The sequence below is a fragment of the Myotis brandtii genome, unplaced genomic scaffold, assembly GCF_000412655.1.
Source record: "Myotis brandtii unplaced genomic scaffold, ASM41265v1 scaffold62, whole genome shotgun sequence".
Classification (NCBI taxonomy): domain Eukaryota; kingdom Metazoa; phylum Chordata; class Mammalia; order Chiroptera; family Vespertilionidae; genus Myotis; species Myotis brandtii.
In genome coordinates this window covers 1450296-1468668 of record NW_005370366.1, presented here as the reverse complement: position 1 = coordinate 1468668, position 18373 = coordinate 1450296, and the positions used below count along the sequence as shown (strand labels likewise).

General features: G+C 40.9%; 1 protein-coding gene and 1 pseudogene across 6 annotated transcripts in view; one reads left to right on the top strand and one right to left on the bottom strand.

Moving 5' to 3' along the window:
- Window positions 1–4987, top strand: part of IFT88 (intraflagellar transport 88) — a 164825-nt gene extending 159838 nt beyond the window's left edge. For 5 of the 6 annotated variants that reach the window (XM_005880004.2, XM_014528163.1, XM_014528160.1 and 2 more), the window contains 2 exons: window positions 4070–4180; window positions 4429–4987. In XM_005880004.2, coding sequence (XP_005880066.1) covers window positions 4070–4180; window positions 4429–4550 — 233 coding nt within the window. In that variant the 3' untranslated portion in view covers window positions 4551–4987. The remainder of the gene's footprint in view (window positions 1–4069; window positions 4181–4428) is intronic. The other variant, XM_014528162.1, reaches the window with a different exon arrangement.
- LOC102253144 lies at window positions 12–3107 on the bottom strand (annotated as a pseudogene).
- Window positions 4988–18373: the final 13386 nt, after the last annotated feature.

Here is an 18373-nt window from a genome sequence, read left to right as displayed (position 1 = left end):
GGCTCTGGCCATGTAGAAACGTCTCATTTATACCTCTGGCTACAGCCAGCTGCACACAAAAAGTTAGGAGTCCTGAAGCCTGTCCTGCCGAGGAGAAAGGGTGTGGCCCTCCGTCCTCCCAGTGCCCGCACGCCCACGGCCTCAGGCATAGAAGATGAGCTCGGGGATCTGCCCGCCCTGCACCCCGGTGCCGGTGCCGGTGCCGTTGGTGCTGTCGGAGGAGCACTGGAACTGGAAGGTCACCTTCCCGCACTGCACCTCTGTCAGGCCCTCCTGCCCGAAGTAGCTGAGCTCGCTGCCGTCCAGCACGGCGCTGGCCGTGTAGAAGGTGTCCTGCTCCACCTGCACTGGGTGCTAGAACCAGACTGGGAAGGTGCTGCTGGAGCCGTCGGATACGAACCTGGTCAGGTTCTGGGTGAGGACCACCCCCAGGCGCTTGAGCTCGATCTTCACACTGTACTTGGCTTTCCCGGAGCTGGACCCATATAGGCCCTGTCCACTGCAATCTGGATGCTGTTGCAGCGCCTTCGGTAGCGCCACTGGTTGCTGCAGTAGGCCGAGGACTGGAAGCGGTGGCACCTCTGTGGGGCCAGGCCTCCCCTCTTGGTCAGCGGGAAGTCGAGCGGGGGCTTGTTGGCCGCCGTGTACCACAGGATAATGTTGTGGGTCTCCTCCAGCGTCAGGATGTCCGACTGGGCAGCGCCGTTGGCAAACTCCTCCAGGGTCATGGTCAGAATGCGGACCAGGTAGAGGGCCGGCCCCTGGCTCTTGCCTGCTGCCTGGGTTTCCGATCACCGTCAGTGGCAGGCGGCTTCTTCTGTCCTTCCCCTTTCGCCTCCCAGCATTGTGCCTATGTATGCAAATTAATCGCCATCTTTGTTGGCAGTTAATTTGCATATCGCCCTAATTAGCCAATGGGAAGCGTAGCGAAGGTATGGTCAATTACCATGTTTGTCTATTATTAGATAGGATATGTATTGAGGTTTACATTTTTCAGTTTCTTGCCTTTTCATATATAATTTTATCATGTATGCAAACAATATGTTCATTTTGCTTGTGTTTAATTTTTCTAAAAAGGTATTCAGTATATAGTGTTCTGGCTTGCTTTTTTTAACTTACTACGTTTCTAAGGTTAAGTAAGGTTAACCATTCCTATATGTTTTTTGTCCATCTGTGATTTTACTTTGGGAATTATCTCTTCGTATACATTGTACATTTTATAGGGATATTCTTTTTTACTGGTGCAGGTAAGTTTCAAGATTCCTTGTTACTCTAAATTCTATGATTTTAAGATTATTTCTCTTATAAAATTAAAGTATCATTTGGAAGTTTAAGTGTTAATTGATTGATAATTCAGATAAATTGATTTTACAATTCAATTTTCTGAACCTATTTGTTTTTATCTTCCCTCTATGAAATAGTAATTGTTGTTTGTTGGACATAAAACCCACCCCAACTTACAAATATTGCTCCATTTTTACCTGCCTATGTATGGCAATGTTACTCCATGAAAGTTTATGAAAATGATGAAATGAAGATATTCACATTATACCCTTAGTGGTCTTTATAATAGAAAATATTTAACAATTCTATTCATGGCTTTTCAATTGGATAATTAAAGTTTTTTGAGGAGGTCAGTTTTCATCTTTTTTTTAAAAAAATATTTTTTTATTGATTTCAGAGAGGAAGTGGAGAGGGAGAGAGAAAAAGAAACATTAATGATGAGAGAGTGTAATTGATTGGCTGCCTCCTGCATGCCCCCCACTGGGGATTGAGCCCACAACCTGGGCATGTGCCCTTGACCAGAATCAAATCCTGAACCCTTCAGTGCATAGGCTGATGCTCTACCAGTGGTTCTCAACCTTCCTAATGCCGTGACCCTTTAATACAGTTCCTCATGTTGTGGTGACCCCCAACCATAAAATTATTTTCATTGCTACTTCATAACTGTAATTTTGCTACTGTTATGAATCATAATGTAAATATCTGATATGCAGGATGTATTTTCATTGTTCGCGACCCACAGGTTGAGAACTGCTGCTTATCCACTGAGCTAAACCAGCTAGGGCCACTTTTCATCTTTAAAAGTTTGTTCTTAAAAAAAAAAAAAAGTTTGTTCTTTCCATGGGACTGTAGTCCTTCAGTCTTGGAATTATACATTAGGATTTCAGAAAGGCTTTGGATGCCTGAGAGAGATGTTGGGTTTTTGTTATATTCATATAGATAGCTTATATCTGTGTGAAAAGTGAAGTGAAAGCAATATTGCCCAGAGCAATAGTTTTCAAACTTTCTTTAGCTGAGCTCACTCAGGCACTTTGAAAGACCCCATTTGCAGTTGTAGATGGAAAAAAAATTGACTTAATTGTACCAAAAAAATTAGAGAAGAACAAAATAAAATATGTTGACACATTCATTGCATTTTATTTTCAATAATATCTACAATGTAGGGAAATGGTAAGCTTTTTATAAGAACCCAGAGGGGACTTACAATTTTGGTTCAGTTGACCAGCCTTAAAATGTGGGTATTTTAAAGGCCATCTTGTTTTGAAGCATATTTATTGACATTGTCAATAAGCTAAAATATAAAGTATACTCAGAAATGATCAGAGCATATCTGTGGACTACTCTCATTGAAAGTGAAGCTTTCATAACAGAAAAAAAAAAAGAATATTGTGGTTATTTTAAGAGGAAGAAATAGCCAAAACCGGTTTGGCTCAGTGGATAGAGTGTCGGCCTGCGGACTGAAAGGTCCCAGGTTCGATTCCGGTCAAGGGCATGTACCTGGGTTGCGGGCACATCCCCAGTAGGAGATGTGTAGGAGGCAGCTGATTGATGTTTTTCTCTCATCGATGTTTCTAACTCTCTATCTCTCTCCCTTTCTCCCTGTAAAAAATCAATAAAAAATATATTTTTTTTAAAAAAGAGGACGAAATAAAAATTGTGGGACTGGAGGAATGGTTCTTTTAAAATGTACAATAGAGATTTAAGATTCAAAAGTACTACTAATATTTCTTACTAATATGAGTGTTCAACTTTATCTGAAATTCTTCAGTGATGTGAATTGCATTATTTCCCATGGCAGCCATTCCATATTCAGACACTATCATCCTTTTCAAGTTTTTCCTTATATTGAGCCAAAATTGATTGTACTACACAGGGCAAATCTAATGTTCTTCTATATGAATATTCTTCAAATGTTTGAAGAAAATGGATTTTATGTCTATGTTATCTCGTACCTGGTTTGAGCTTGCACAGTCTCTTCTGGTGTGTGTGTGTGTGTGTGTGTGTGTGTGTGTGTGTGTGTGTGTGTGTTTCTATTCGATGTGGTTTTAGGGCCACTCAGCTGCCTTGATATGAGGTTGATGACACAGCTCATATTGATCTTAACACTTCCTATTCTTTCTCCAGTTGCTTTGTTCTTTGCCAGATTAAACCTGGCAAAGTAGTTTCTAACTTTTCACAAGTGAATTGGTAAAATTGAAACCTATAATTAAGCACGCATTTGAAAAAATACATATAAAGACTTTTAAATGACGTTTCCTCTATATTATAGATTTCCAACAAGAGATTTCTTTTAAATTTTAGATAATAAGAATTACATCTCTTGGGATTGACTATAATCTTACTCAATAATGCGCTATCGTCAGTTTAGACCAGACCAAACCAGGAGAGAGGGGCTTGCAAACTAAAACTAAAAGGATTACAAAAGAGAGAACTGCCCAGCCAGCATGGCTCAGTAGTTGAGGATCGACCTATGAATCAGGAGGTCACAGTTTGATTCCTGGTCGGGGCACATGCCCAGGTTGTGGGCTCAGTCCCCGGTGGAGGACGTGAGGGAGGCAGCCGATCGATGAGTCTCTCTCATCATTGGTGTTTCTATCTCTCTCTCCTTCTCCCTTCCTCTCTGAAATCAATAAAAATATATTTTTAAAAAGAGAGAGAGAATTATATCCCTTGGAAGTTGGCTTCAAACAAAACAACCTTGGCAAATAAGTATGCTTTAACTTCGTGATGTAGTATTGTTTTCTCAACATGTTAAACAAATGCATTTTTATTTTTGTGTTTTCAGATAGCGGCCAGAACTGTAGTGCCAATAGTAAAGGTGAACAGCTAAGTGCCAAACTCAGAGCTTTACCCGGGACAAACGAGCCTTATGAAAGTAGCAGTCACAAAGAAATAGGCAAGTGACCATGTTCCCCACCCAGCCCCACAGGTTCAACAGGTCTGAAAGCTGGTGAAATGGCAAAAAATGTATAATTGGGCATTAAGAATTTCATATATACAGAGAATTGAAATGACTTGGGAGAGCATTTCTATTCACTCTGCATTGTTCTCACAGTTTTGATTATGAGACTAACTGGCTTCATGTTTGTTTGTTTGCCATATATATATATAAATTTCTAATGTAACTATCTGTTTTGAACCTAGATGCCTCATATGTGGATCCACTTGGCCCTCAAGTAGAAAGACCAAAGACTGCGGCCAAGAAAAGACTGGAGGAGGATGATTTTGCTGATGAAGAGTTAGGAGATGATTTGCTTCCGGAATAATATGTACATTATGTTATTTATTAAAGGAAAGAAATTACCTTGCAAGATAATACCCATGTTAAACCTTGGATTAGATATACAAACTTTAATTTTGTACACTTCCAAAGTTTTTAATAAGTGTATTGTGTTCTGTGAGTATGGGTTTAAGTCTTGTTTTGTTTTTAATGGAAAAAAACATGTGAAAGTAATCCATTAAGCTATGACTTCCTTACCCTTTTGAAAACATTGACCTCCACCCCACCCCCCCGAGTAAGTAATGAATTTTGTTGGACAACCAGTTATCACTCACACACACACACAGACACACACACGTGCATAAAAATTATCTTTAATACTGCAGTGTATGCTATTTTCTATAATTTCATTTTTAAAGTGTTATAATGAAAACTGCATTGATTTCTTGGATTGCAGCTTGAAAAATACTATGCTAGAACATATCATTGCTGGATATTTAGTCAAGCTAAATTGCTTCGAGTTTGGAAACTATACTTCTTTGTAAGTTTGCCTGAGGAGGGATTATATTACTACTAGAGGCCCAGTGCACAAAATTCGTGCACAGGCCGGGAGGGTCGGGGGAGGTTCCTTCAGCCCATCCTGTGCCCTCACACAATCTGGGATCCCTCGGGGGATGTCCGACTGCCGGTTTAAAGGCCTACACTGGCAGTTGGACATCCCTCTCACAACCCAGGATGCTGCATGCACCAGTGACCATACTTTTCATACAGGTGAAAGGCATCTTGCTGTTGTGTGGGCAGCTACATTTTTTTGCCCTGATTATAAAAGTAGTACATAACATGATCCTTCTGAGGCAGTAGTACCATTTTCCCCATCTTATGGGAGGAAAAACTGAAGCAGAGAGAAGTTAAGTAATTGGCTTTGTCACACAGTTATAAGTGTCAGAATCAGGGCTGACCACAAAATGCAAGCCAGAATCCATGCATGTCATTGCTGCATCATCGTGTTTTTTCAGTGTTAGAGTAGTCTTGCCAGGTTTTAATTTTTAAATCTAAGAGACTGTTCCCAGTATATAGGGTAGGGTCCCTAGGCCTGGCCAGCAATCAAGGCCGATTTGGGGGGCAATCAGGGCGGCCCCCACTGGCACCCACCTTGGCTGGCAGCCTGGCACTGCCCACTCACTGCCCCCACTCCCCGCCACTGCCGCCACCAGTTGCCTCCCTCTGCCCACTGGCACCCGCCTTGGCTGGCCTGGCACCGCCCACTCTCCGACCCCACCCCCCGCCTACTGGTCATTCCGCAGGTCGTTCCACCATTTGGTCAATTTGCATATTAGGGTTTTAAGAATAAAACAATATGGGAGATCAAAGATGGCTGCAGAGGAGGTAGAAACTATACACACCTCCTCCATGTGCCAATCTGGATTTACAGCCAAAAATATAGAGCAATCAACCTGAAAAAACAACTGAAAAACACCTGAACAGGAGTATTATATCCAAGGATTGCTAGAAGAAGCTACACAGAGACTGGTAAGAAGGGCAGAGACACGAAGAGAGCTGGTCCCTGCACCCAGGTGTAGTGGCTGAGAAGCCAGAGGGCTATTGTGGCTGCAAAAGTTTCCCCCCAGGCCCGGTTGGTGTGGTTCAGAGGTTGAGCGTCAACCTATGAGCCAGAAGGTCACAATTCATTCCAGGCCAGGGCACATGCCCAGGCTGTAGGCTCAATCCCCAGTGTGGGACGTGCAGGAGGCAGATGATCAATGATTTTCTCTCATCGATGTTTCTCTCTCCCTTCATCTCTGAAGTCAATAAAAATATTTTTAAGTCCTCTCTGAGGAGAATGGGGTCTCAACCTCATGCCAGAACCCCCAAATCAGAGCACCAGGGCTGGGAAGAAGAGCCTACATAGCATCTGGCAGCAAAAATAAGCAGGGACTTTGCTGGGAAGAGAAGAAAGCCTGCTAGCATCCCAGGTGCTCTCCTAAGGGGCATTTCACAGGAGCTTGCTCTTGGGCACTTACCCAGGGCTCTCATAGAGGGAAGAAGACTCAAAAGCTATAAAGAGAAGATCTGGGTAGCATAGCTCCAGAGATCTGGAGGGCTGGTACTGAGGTCCCAGTCCTGAGTCAACATCACCCACTGCCCACAGGCACCATCTCCCAGGGTCAGGCACTTCTATTCTTACAGCACCAGCTGGGGAAAGGGCACTAACCCCATCCTCCAAATACTGGTGACACCTCCCTTCAAAGCTCAAGTCCTGCATAAAGGACTGTTGGCTGCATCCAACAGAGACCTGGAGAAACTACTAGTATAGAAAGGCTTTCAGATAGTCATTGAACTGATGGCTTTGGAACCAGGGCCAATCTTTGCCCTATCCCACAGGTTAGGGAGACTCCCTTGTCAGGGTCTGTGGCAGCAGGCAGCTGTAGAGCTAGGGTAAGGCTTGTACTTGCTCCCCTCCCATGGGCCTGTGCCACTCCCAACAGAGGGCTGCCTTGACTTGCATTGCCAAATCCTGCTAGCTCAGTTCTTCGGGGGAAAGGGAGCACAACTCAGAACTGGGACATTTGGTGCAACGCCCCCTCAGAGCCTTCCATTAGGTCTCTGGAAGTGCACTGCAGAGCTAGGCAGAGGTGAGCAGATGGCTCCCCTCCCAAGAACCAACGCCATTCCCAGTGGAGGGCTGCCTTGATTTGTTCTTCCAAGGCCTGCTGGCACTGCCCTCCTGGGTGCAGCTTTACAAGGGAAAGGGGGCACAACTCAGAACTGGGTCATTTGAGGTGTCCCCCTCAGATCCTCCCATCAGGGTCTCTGGTGGTACACTGTCAAGCTAGGGGAAGGTGAGCAGCTTGCTTCCCTCCCAAGGGTTGAGGGCTGCCTTGATCTGGTCCTCCAAGTCCTGCAGGGGGGAAGGGGAGGGAGCACATCTGAGAGCCCAGGGCTTCAGATTGCAGCTACAGCATCAGAGTTTCTGAAGGCATGCCCGCAGAGCTATGGGGAGGAGGCATGCAGTTTTTTATGGGCCAGTGCCATCACCAATGGAAGACTGACTTTATCTGTTTTCAAACCCCCAGCTGGCCACATCCTGCTGGATTGTTTCAAGGGAGGAAGGAGGCTCCACTCAGAGCCGGACATTCAGAGTGCATCTATCTCAGAGGCTTCAGTCCAGGACTTGAGCAGGTGTGGCTACAGAACTGAAAGAAAGAGTGAAGCTCACCCCCCTCCCATCCCACCCCAGTGGTGCCACTCCTAAAAGAAGGCTTTCTCCATCTATTTGCCCAAATTCCAGTGACCCTGTCCTGTCTTACTGAGCTTGATCCTGCAGTGAGGACAGCTGGCTATACCCAACCTGAGCCTGCCGTATGCTCCTCCTGGGGGGCTAGATTTGGAGACTGTAGCAGAGACCAAATGGTATAGCTCTGGAATAGGGGCCATATTCTTCCCATTGTGTGCCAAACCATGCTGCATTGAACTAGGGGGCCGACTAGCCCTGTCTGCTCAATCTGGTCACTATGACACACTGAGCTTGAGCCCTGTGGAAGGGCCAGTGGGGCATGGCCATCATGGGTCCACTCTACAGCCTTTCTTCATAAAACTCTGGAGGAAGTCCAGGCAACTATTCAGGGGGGTGGGGGGGCAGAGCAGCCAACAGGTAAAGGCCAACCTCAGGAAACCTTGGACTTTTGTTGAATTGATCCCAGCTCAGAGCTCTAGGAAGCCAAGTCATCTACACAGATTGGCCCCTCCCACACACACCCAAGTCAAGTAGACACAGGCACACACAGTGAACAGCTTGGTAACTCTAGATAGGTAGACCAAAATTGGTTACACATAATGTCTGGCAGCAACCTGCACCTGACCCACACTCAAGTGGACCAAAAACCAACACAAGCAGTGGTGGGCTTCAGACCAAACCAGAGCTTGACCCAACCAGCCACACAAATTATATACCCAAAGGAAGATTCCAGCAAGAACCAGACCCTGATGAGAATAACCTAACCTTGGGAAGCAGCCCCTGCATAGCATCTCATACAACATGACAGAGGTTTACTCCTATAATCATCCAATCTGAAAGGTTAACTGCATCCACAATAGGGCCAACAGCATTCATCAAGATGGAACTACAATATGAGATATACATAATCCACAAGAAACATTCTTGGAATATGAGGCTCAAGTGATCTGGAAGATTTTGCCACTGAGCCCAACAAGACACCTTGAGATTTCACCTGCACAGCAGCTTGCATGCCATGATAAGGGTTGAGCCTTACAGTCAGACAGCCTGATGGTTGAAACCACCCACAAATTGGCCAACAGCAATTAAGACCCAATTACCAACATGAAGGCCCAAACAACCCACACAAGAGACATTCCTAGAGCACCCAGCTCAGGAGATGGAGGCTGCAACACTGGGTCCCACAGGACACCTGAAGCAGAAGGCCACAATACCAAGACTGGGAATCATAGCAGTTCTATCTAATCCATAGAAACAGACACAAAAAGACAGCCAAAATAGGGAGACAAAAAAAAAAATAGGTCCCAACGGAAAGAATGCTAGTAATCTCTAGAAAAAGAGCTAAATGAGATAGAGGCAGGCAATTTATCAGAAACAGAGTTCAAAGTAATGGTTATTAGGATGCTCAACAGCATGAAAAATGACATCGAAACCATGAAAAATAACCAGTCGGAAATGAAGATACCATATCTGAAATAAAGAATATATTGGAAGGAATAAACAGCCAGTGGATTGAATCAGCAATTTGGAAGACAAAGTAGGAAAAACACACACACACACACACACACAATCAAAGCAGCAAAAAGAATGAAAAAGAATGATGGTGGCTTAAGGGAACTTTGAGACAACATGAAATGTAACATACACATCATAGGGATACCAGAAGGAGGAGAAAGTGAGCTAGGGCTACAGAACCTGTTTAAAGAAATAATGACAGAAAACTTCCCTAACCTGGTGAAAAAAAACTCACACAAGTTCAGGAAAACAGAGAGTCCAATCAAGATAAACACAAAGAGACCAATACCAAGACACAGCATAATTAAAATGGCAAATGTTAAAGACAGTGAATTTCAAGGCAGCAATAGAGGGATAGTAAGTTACCTACAACGGAGTTCCCATAAGACTGTCAGCTGATTTTTCAACAGAAACACTACAGGCTGGAAGGGATTGGCAAGAAGTATTCAAAGTAATAAAAAGCTGCAACCAAGCAGCTCTATCCAGCAAGCCTATCATTTAAAATCAAAGATAAAATAAGTTTCCCAGCCAAAAGACTAAAGGAGTTCATTACCACCAAACCAGCATTTCAAGAAATGCTAAAGGAACTGCTTTATGAAGAAAAATAAATATATAGAAAGAGGATAATAGGCATAAAGAAAAAAATGGCAATAAGTAAGTACCTATTAATAATGACCTTAAATGCAAATTGATTAAATGCTACAATCAAAAGACATAGAGTACTGAATAGATAAGAAAACAAGACCCATATATATGCTGTCTACAAGAGACCTGCCTCAGAACAAAAGATTCTCACAGGCTGAAAGTGAAGGGATGGAAAATATATTCCATACAAATGAAACAAAAAAGGCTGGGATAGTAATGCTTATATCTGACAAAATAAACTTCAAAACAAAGGCCATAAAAAGAGACAAAGAAGGTCACTACATAATACTAAAGGGATCAATACAACAAGAGGATATAACCTTTGTAAACACATACACCAAATATAGGAACATACAAACTCTTGGTAGACTTTAAGAAGGATATCAACAGCAATACAGTCATAGAAGGGGACTTTAACACCCCACTGTCATTAATGGATAGATCTTAAAGACAAAAAATCACCACGGAAACAGAGACATTTAACAACACACTAGATCACATAGATTTAATTTATATTTACAGAAAATTTCATCCCAAAGCTACAGAATATATATTCTTCTCAAGTGCACATGGACCATTCTCAAAAATAGACCACATGTTAGGACACAAAATAAGTCTTACCATATTCAAAAAGATTGAAATCATATCAAGCATCTTCTCGGATCACAATGGCATGAAACTAGAAATCAGGTACAATTTTAAAAAAAAAAAACACCTCAAAATCAATCAAACACAATGGAGTCTAAATGGCATGTTATTAAACAATGAATGGGTTACCAATGAGACAAAAGAAGAAATCAAAAATTACCTGGAAACAGCCAAACCCGTGTGGCTCAGTGGTTGAGGGTCAACCTATGAACCAGGAGGCTTGATTCCCGATCAGGAGCAGGCCCAGTTTGCGGGCCTGATCCCCAGTAGGGGGTGTGCAGGACACAGCCAATCAATGATTCTCTTATCATTGATGTTTCTATCTTTCCCCCTCCCTTCATTTCTGAAAGTCAATCAAAAATTACCTGGAAACACAGTGAAAGTAGTCCTGAGAGGGAATTTCATAGCATTACAGGCCTACTTCAAGAAGCAAGAAAAATCTCAAGTAAACAATCTAACCCTACACCTAAAAGAACTAGAAAACAAGAGGAAAAGACCAGAGTAAGGAAGAAAGGAAATAATAAAGATCAGAGTGGTAATAAATAGCATAGAAACTTTTAAAAATACTACTAAAGATCAATGAAACCAAGAGCTGGTTCTTTGAAAAGATAAACAACATTAATGAAACTTTAACCAGACTCATCAAGTAGCAAAGAGAAGACCCATATAGATAAAATCCAAAATGAAGGGAAGAAGTAACAACTGACACCACAGAAATACAAAGGATTGTAAAAAGAAATACTACTAAAAACTAAATGCCAACAAATTAGACAACCTGAGCAAAGTGGACAAATTCCTAGAAACATACATTCTTCCAAAATTCAATCAGGAAGAATCAGAAAATCTGAATAGACTGACAATAACTAATGATATTGAAGCAGTAATCAACAAACTTCCAGCAAACAAAAGTCCTGGACTAGCTAGCTTCAGAGGCAAATTTTACCAAACATTTGAAAAAGAACTAACACCTACCCTCTTCAAAGTATTCCAAAAAAAATTCATGAGGAGGGAAGACTTCCAAGCTCTTTTTAAAATGCTAGCATTATCCTAATCTCAAACCAGAGAAAGATACTACAAAGGGAATGATTCAATAAGAAAATTTAACCCTTGTAAACATATATGCACCCAGTATAGGAGCAACTAAATACATTAAAAAAAACTCCTGATGGACTTTAAGGGAGAGATTGACAGCAATACAGTCATAGTGGGGGACTTTAACACCCCACTAACATCACTGGATAGATTTTCCAGACAAAAATTAATAAGGAAACAGAGGCCTTAAATGACACACTACATCAGATGGATCTAACCAATATTTACAGAACATTTCACCCCAAAGCAGCAGAATATACATTCTTCTCAAGTGCACATGGAACATTCACAAAGATAGACCACCTATTAGGGCACAAAACAAGTCTATACAAATTCAAGAAGATTGATATAATACCAAGCATCTTCTCAGACCACAATGGCATGAAATTAGAAATCAACTACAATAAAAACACTCAAAAACACTCAAATACATGGAGGCTAACTAGCATGTTATTAAACAATGAACGGGTTATCAATGAGATCAATCAAGAAATCAAAAACTTCCTGGAAACAAATGAAAATGAATAAACAACCACCCCCTCTGGGACACAGCAAAAGCAGTCCCGAGAGGGAAGTTTATAGCACTACAGGCCTACCTCAAGAAACAAGAAAAAGGACTAATAAACTACCTAACCCTACAATTAGATGAATTAGAAAGAGAACAGCAAGAAAAGCCCAGAGGAAGTAGATGGAAGGAAATAATAAAGTTGAGAGTAGAAATAAATGACAGAGTAAAACAACAGTACAAAAGATCAATAAATCCAAGAGCTGGCTCTTTGAAAAGATAAACAAGATTGATGAACCTCTAACCAGATTCATCAAGAAACAAAGAGAGAGCACCCAAATAAATAAAATCAGAAATGGAAGAAGCAATATAACAAAATGGACACCACAGCAATACAAAGGATTGTAAGCAAATACTATGAACAACTATATGTCAACAAACTCAACAACCTGTGTGAAATGGACAAATTCCTAGAAACATACAATTTTCCAAAACTCAATCAGGAAGAATCAGAAAACCTGAGTAGGCCAATAACAACTAATGAAATTGAAGCAGTCATTTAAAAATTTCTAGCCAACAAAAGTCCTGGACCAGATGGACTTACAGGGGAATTTTACAAAACATTCAAAGAACTAACACCTATCCTCCTCAAACTATTCAAAAAAAAATTCAAGGGAAAGGAACACTTCCAAGCTATTTTTATGAAGCCAGCATTATCCTAATTCCAAAACCAGATAGAGACACTAAAAGAAAGAAAATTACAGTCCCATATCCCTGATGAGCATAGATGCTAAAATCCTCAACAAAATATTAGCAAATCAGATCCAGTAATATATTAAAAGATCATACACCATGACCAAGTGGGAATTTATTCCAGGGACAATATTTGCAAATCAATAAACGTGAAACATCACATAAACGAATTGAAAACCAAAAATTACATGATCATATCAAAAGATAAAGAAAAATTGTTCAACAAAATCCAATACCCATTTTTAAATAAATCCTCTCAGCAAAGTGGGAATACAGGGAACATATTTCAACATAATAAACGCCACACAGGACAAATCTACAGCCTACATCATACTCAATGGACAAAAACTAAAACCATTTCCCCTAAGAACAGGAACAAGACAGGAATTTCACCACTCTTATTCAACATAGTAGTGGAAGTCCTAGCCATAGCAATCAGACAAGAAGAAAAAAATAAATGTCATCCAAATTGGAAGGGAGAATGTAAATCTCTCATTATCCACAAATGACTTGATATTGTACATAGAAAACCCTGAAAACTCCATCAAAAAACAACTAGATTTAATAAATGAATTCAGCAAGGTAGCAAGATACAAAATTAACACCCCAAAATTGATGGCGTTTTTATATACCAATAATGAATTCTCAGAAATAAAAATTAAACATATAATCACTTTTATCATTGCAACAAAAAATTAAGATACTTAGGAATAAACTTAACCAAGGAGGTAAAAAACCTGTACTCAGAAAACTCCAGGACGTTGAAAAAAGAGATAGAGGAATTTATAAAGAAGTGTTCATGGATTGGTAGAATCAGCAACATTAAAATGTCCATAAGACCCAAAGCACTCAACGGATTCAATGCAATCCCTATTAAAATACCAACAGCATATTTCACAGATATAGAACAAATATGCCAAAAATGTATATGAAACCAAAAAAGACCCTAACTCACCACAGCAATCCTGAGGAAGAAGAACAAAGTTGGAGGAATCACAACACTGGATTTCAAGTTATACTACAAAGCAACTGTACTCAATACAGCATGGTAATGGCACAAGAACAGACATATATATCAATGGAACAGAATTGAGAACCCAGAAATTGACCCAAGCCATGATGCTCAATTAATATTTGTCAAAGGAGACAAGAGCATACAATAGAGTCAAGACAGTCTCTTCAATAAATGGTGTTAGAAAAATTGGACAGATACATGCAAAAATATGAAACCAGACCACTATACACAAGAATAAACTCAAAATGGTTAAAAGACTTAAATGTAAGTCATAAAACCATAAAAATCCTAGAAAAAAAAACCATAGGCAGCAACATCTCAGACATCTCTCATAGCAATATGCTTACGGATACATCTCCTAGGGCAGTGGTTGGCAAACTGCGGCTCAGCAAACTGCGGCTCATGAGCCACATGCGGCTCTTTGACCCCTTGAGTGTGGCTCTTCCACAAAATACCGACTTCTGCACATGGGCCACGAAGTTTCAATCGCACTGTATGTGTGTGCCCGCACATGGTATTTTGTGGAAGAGCCACACTCAAGGGGTCAAAGAGCCGCATGTGGCTCATGAGCCGCAGTTTGCTGAGCCGCAGTTTGCCAACCACTGCCCTAGGAGATGTATCCGTAAGCATATTGCTATGAGAGATGTCTGAGATGTTGCTGCCTATGGTTTTTTTTTCTAGGATTTTTATGGTTTTATGACTTACATTTAAGTCTTTTAACCATTTTGAGTTTATTCTTGTGTATAGTGGTCTGGTTTCATATTTTTGCATGTATCTGTCCAATTTTTCTAACACCATTTATTGAAGAGACTGTCTTGACTCTATTGTATGCTCTTGTCTCCTTTGACAAATATTAATTGAGCATCATGGCTTGGGTCAATTTCTGGGTTCTCAATTCTGTTCCATTGATATATATGTCTGTTCTTGTGCCATTACCATGCTGTATTGAGTACAGTTGCTTTGTAGTATAACTTGAAATCCAGTGTTGTGATTCCTCCAACTTTGTTCTTCTTCCTCAGGATTGCTGTGGTGAGTTAGGGTCTTTTTTGGTTTCATATACATTTTAAAACAGTATGGAGTTTCCTCAAAAAGTTAAATATAGAATGGCCAGTTGACCCTGTGATCCCACTTCTAGGAATATATCCTAAGAAACCCTAAACACCAATCAGAAAGAATGTATGCACCCCTATGTCCATAGCAGCACAACGTACAATAGCTAAGATCTGGAAACAGCCCAAGTGCCCATCAGTAGATGAGTGGATAAAAAAAAACTGTGGTACATTTACACAATACAATACTATGCAGCTGTAAAAAGAAAGGAACTCTTACCTTTTGTGACAGCATGGATGGACCTGGAGATTAATATGCTAAGGGAAAAAAAAAGCCAGTCAGAGAAAGACAAATACCATATGATCTCACTTATATGTGGAATCCAATGAACAAAATAAACTGATGAACAAAATAGAACCAGAGGTCTGAATACATTGGTACAAACTGACCGATATCAGAGGGGAGGTAGGTGGGGCAGAATGGATGAAAAAGATGAAGAGATTATCCAAAGAACATGCATAGCTCATGGACACAGACAACAGTGGTGACTGCCTGAGGGAGAGGGGGGCTGAGTCTGAGTGGAGGTGGGCAAAGGGGGGAAAAATGGGGGACATCTAAAATAATGTCTACAATAAAAAATAAAAGAAAAAGAAAAAAAGCAATATGTTTTGGAGGCAGTACAAAATACAGTAAAATACCACGCCATGACCCCATTGTTCTTTCCTGTAGGGGCGAGTACCCATAGCACTGAGCAGTGACAGCTCTAAGAACACATTTCCAGTTTGTTGCTGAGGGTGTGCAGTGAAGGCCAGGCCTGCCTGCATTTCTCCTTATCAGGGTGTCTGACTGATCGACACTGTGTAGAGCAGCGGTTCTCAACCTGTGGGTCGCGACCCCTTTGGGGGTCGAACGACCCTTTCACAGGGGTCACCTAAATACATCCTGCATATCAGATATTTACATTACGATTCATAACAGTAGCAAAATTACAGTTATGAAGTAGCAACGAAAATAATTTTATGGTTGGGGGTTACCACAACATGAGGAACTGTATTAAAGGGTCACGGCATTAGGAAGGTTGAGAACTACTGGAGGAATCACAATGATGTGCTGTCAGAAGATGTGGCTCATCACGAACCCCTCACTAGAGAGTATGGACCCCTTCACCTATAACATTATCACTACAGGATGCACTCTCCTGCTGGTGTAGGAGAAGGAAAACCAAAATCGATTATGCTCCCAAGATCGATGATGATCCCACAGGGGTGGCAGTCAACAAATGCACTAACATCTAGTATGTGCAAGTCTCTGGGGAGACAACAGTGACTCGACAGAAAAAGACCCTGTCCTCAAAGAGCTTAAATTCTGGTCAGAAGAAAGGCAATGATTATATTTTTAAAAGCTCTTTAGATATGGTTAAGTGCAGTTAAGAAAGTAAAACAGTGATGTGATAGAGGGTGATGGTAGTGGAATGCTATGGATAGGAAGGGATTATATCAGGGAACAGGATATTTGAAATCAAATATTTGCATATAGTGCCATCATTGGTGATGACAGTGTCTGGAGTCTGACCATATGATTTGATAGTTGAAATGTAAAGAGAGAGAAAACAATTGGAGCTCATCTGGTCATGTAGAGGCCAGGGCCTGGATGAATCATCTGTGTGGGTGTTACAGGTGCCAGGAAGGCGGAACAGGAATAGTGGTAGGTCCAGGTGCTAACCAAGATGACAGCAATAACGAGAACTATGGTGGGAAAACCTGACAGTCATTTAAAGGATGGAGAAGTCGGGGTAGATATGTATGTCAGTAACCCAAGCAGTTAAGTGTAAAGGTAGCCAACACATTGCCTTTTGGGGTTAAGGGCCTAAAAGATCTTTCCACAGTTCAGTCCATGATAAGCAGTCCCACCTGTGCCTGGTACTGGGGCAGCTGAGTGACCAGAGGGTGAACTCGAGGAACTGAAGATGACAAATCAAGTTTATGTGACTGCAAGGATGATGACATCTTCAGTAGAAAACACCGTGAGGATTTGTTTCTGAGTGAGTGTGACAAGCTTGGTTTTGAGTATTTTGTTGCCTTTTTCTCACTTGTATGTCTCAAATTTGGATTTAATTATTAACATGCTGATTTCACATATTCATAAATATGTTCAGATAGGGGAGAAGTGACCACAATTGACAACTAAAACACGTGGCACCTGTTTATAAGACATTTTCTCAACTGTTTAGACTTACAAATATGAACTTTATGTTTGCCATTTTTCAAAAATATTTTCCTTCCCATTTCCAGGGTAATGAAAGGAGAACAGAGAAGTTTCCATGTTAACAGACAGTGGCAGGCATTTTGTTGAGTAATATACAGAATAGTCTGGCACTGTATCACCTCACGTATGAAAGGATGTCGTAATGAGACATACTGAGTATTCTTATGAAACATGTTATATATTCTCTCTCCTAAAGGACTCCTACATTTTTTATCAAATAAAAAATAAGCATCATTTGAGTATTGGTATCTCTATTTCCATTTTACCAGAAAGGAAACAAAAAACATTAACAGCCCAGTCTACATGGCTCAGGGGTTGAGTGTTGACCTATGAACCAGTAGGTCACGGATATCCACGTTTCGGGCTCCATTCTCAGTGTGGGGTGTGCAGGAGGCAGCCAATCAATGATTCTCTCTCATCATTGATGTTTCTATCTCTCTCTCCCTCTCCCTGCCTCTCTGAAATCAAGAAAAATATTTTTTTAAAAGAACATTAACAATTTACTCTTCAGAAAAAGGTGTTTTATAACCTCAAAAGAAATGTTTACCCACCAAGAGCTGTAAATCACTTAAATTGGAGATTTCAGTGGGATTTTTAGCAGTAAATAACATAATTCCTAAACCCTTCAGTTATAGAATATTCAAGGCATATAAAAGCGTTGCTTTTCTACACTGCATAGCTGAAATGTAGTTTAACTAATGGTTTACAAGGTAGTCAAACACCAACGATTCCGGGAGCCATGACAAGTATTTTCCACACGTTTGAAAACGTTTCAGCAGATATCGATCTTTTGTTTTTATTTTCAAAGTATTACTGCTGTACAATGACCATATTTATGAGCCTGCCACCTAAAAAGCATGAAGCATTGATTTGTGGAATGAACAAATGAGCGTGGGGTTGTTTTTTTTTGTATTCTTGAAATATAACACGTACAATTTAAGTATATTTCCTTTAATTTATTCACAGGATATGAGATTTAACATAATTGCTTGCACTTACAATTTAGTTATCATGAAGTAGGAATCCCCAACCCTGGGACAAACCAAGTGACACTCACTTACAGCCGTAAAAATACAAGTTGAGAGAAGATTTTAGTGCTTTGATTTCAGAGTTGATAGAGACGCAGAAGGATCATTTTCTGGGTGT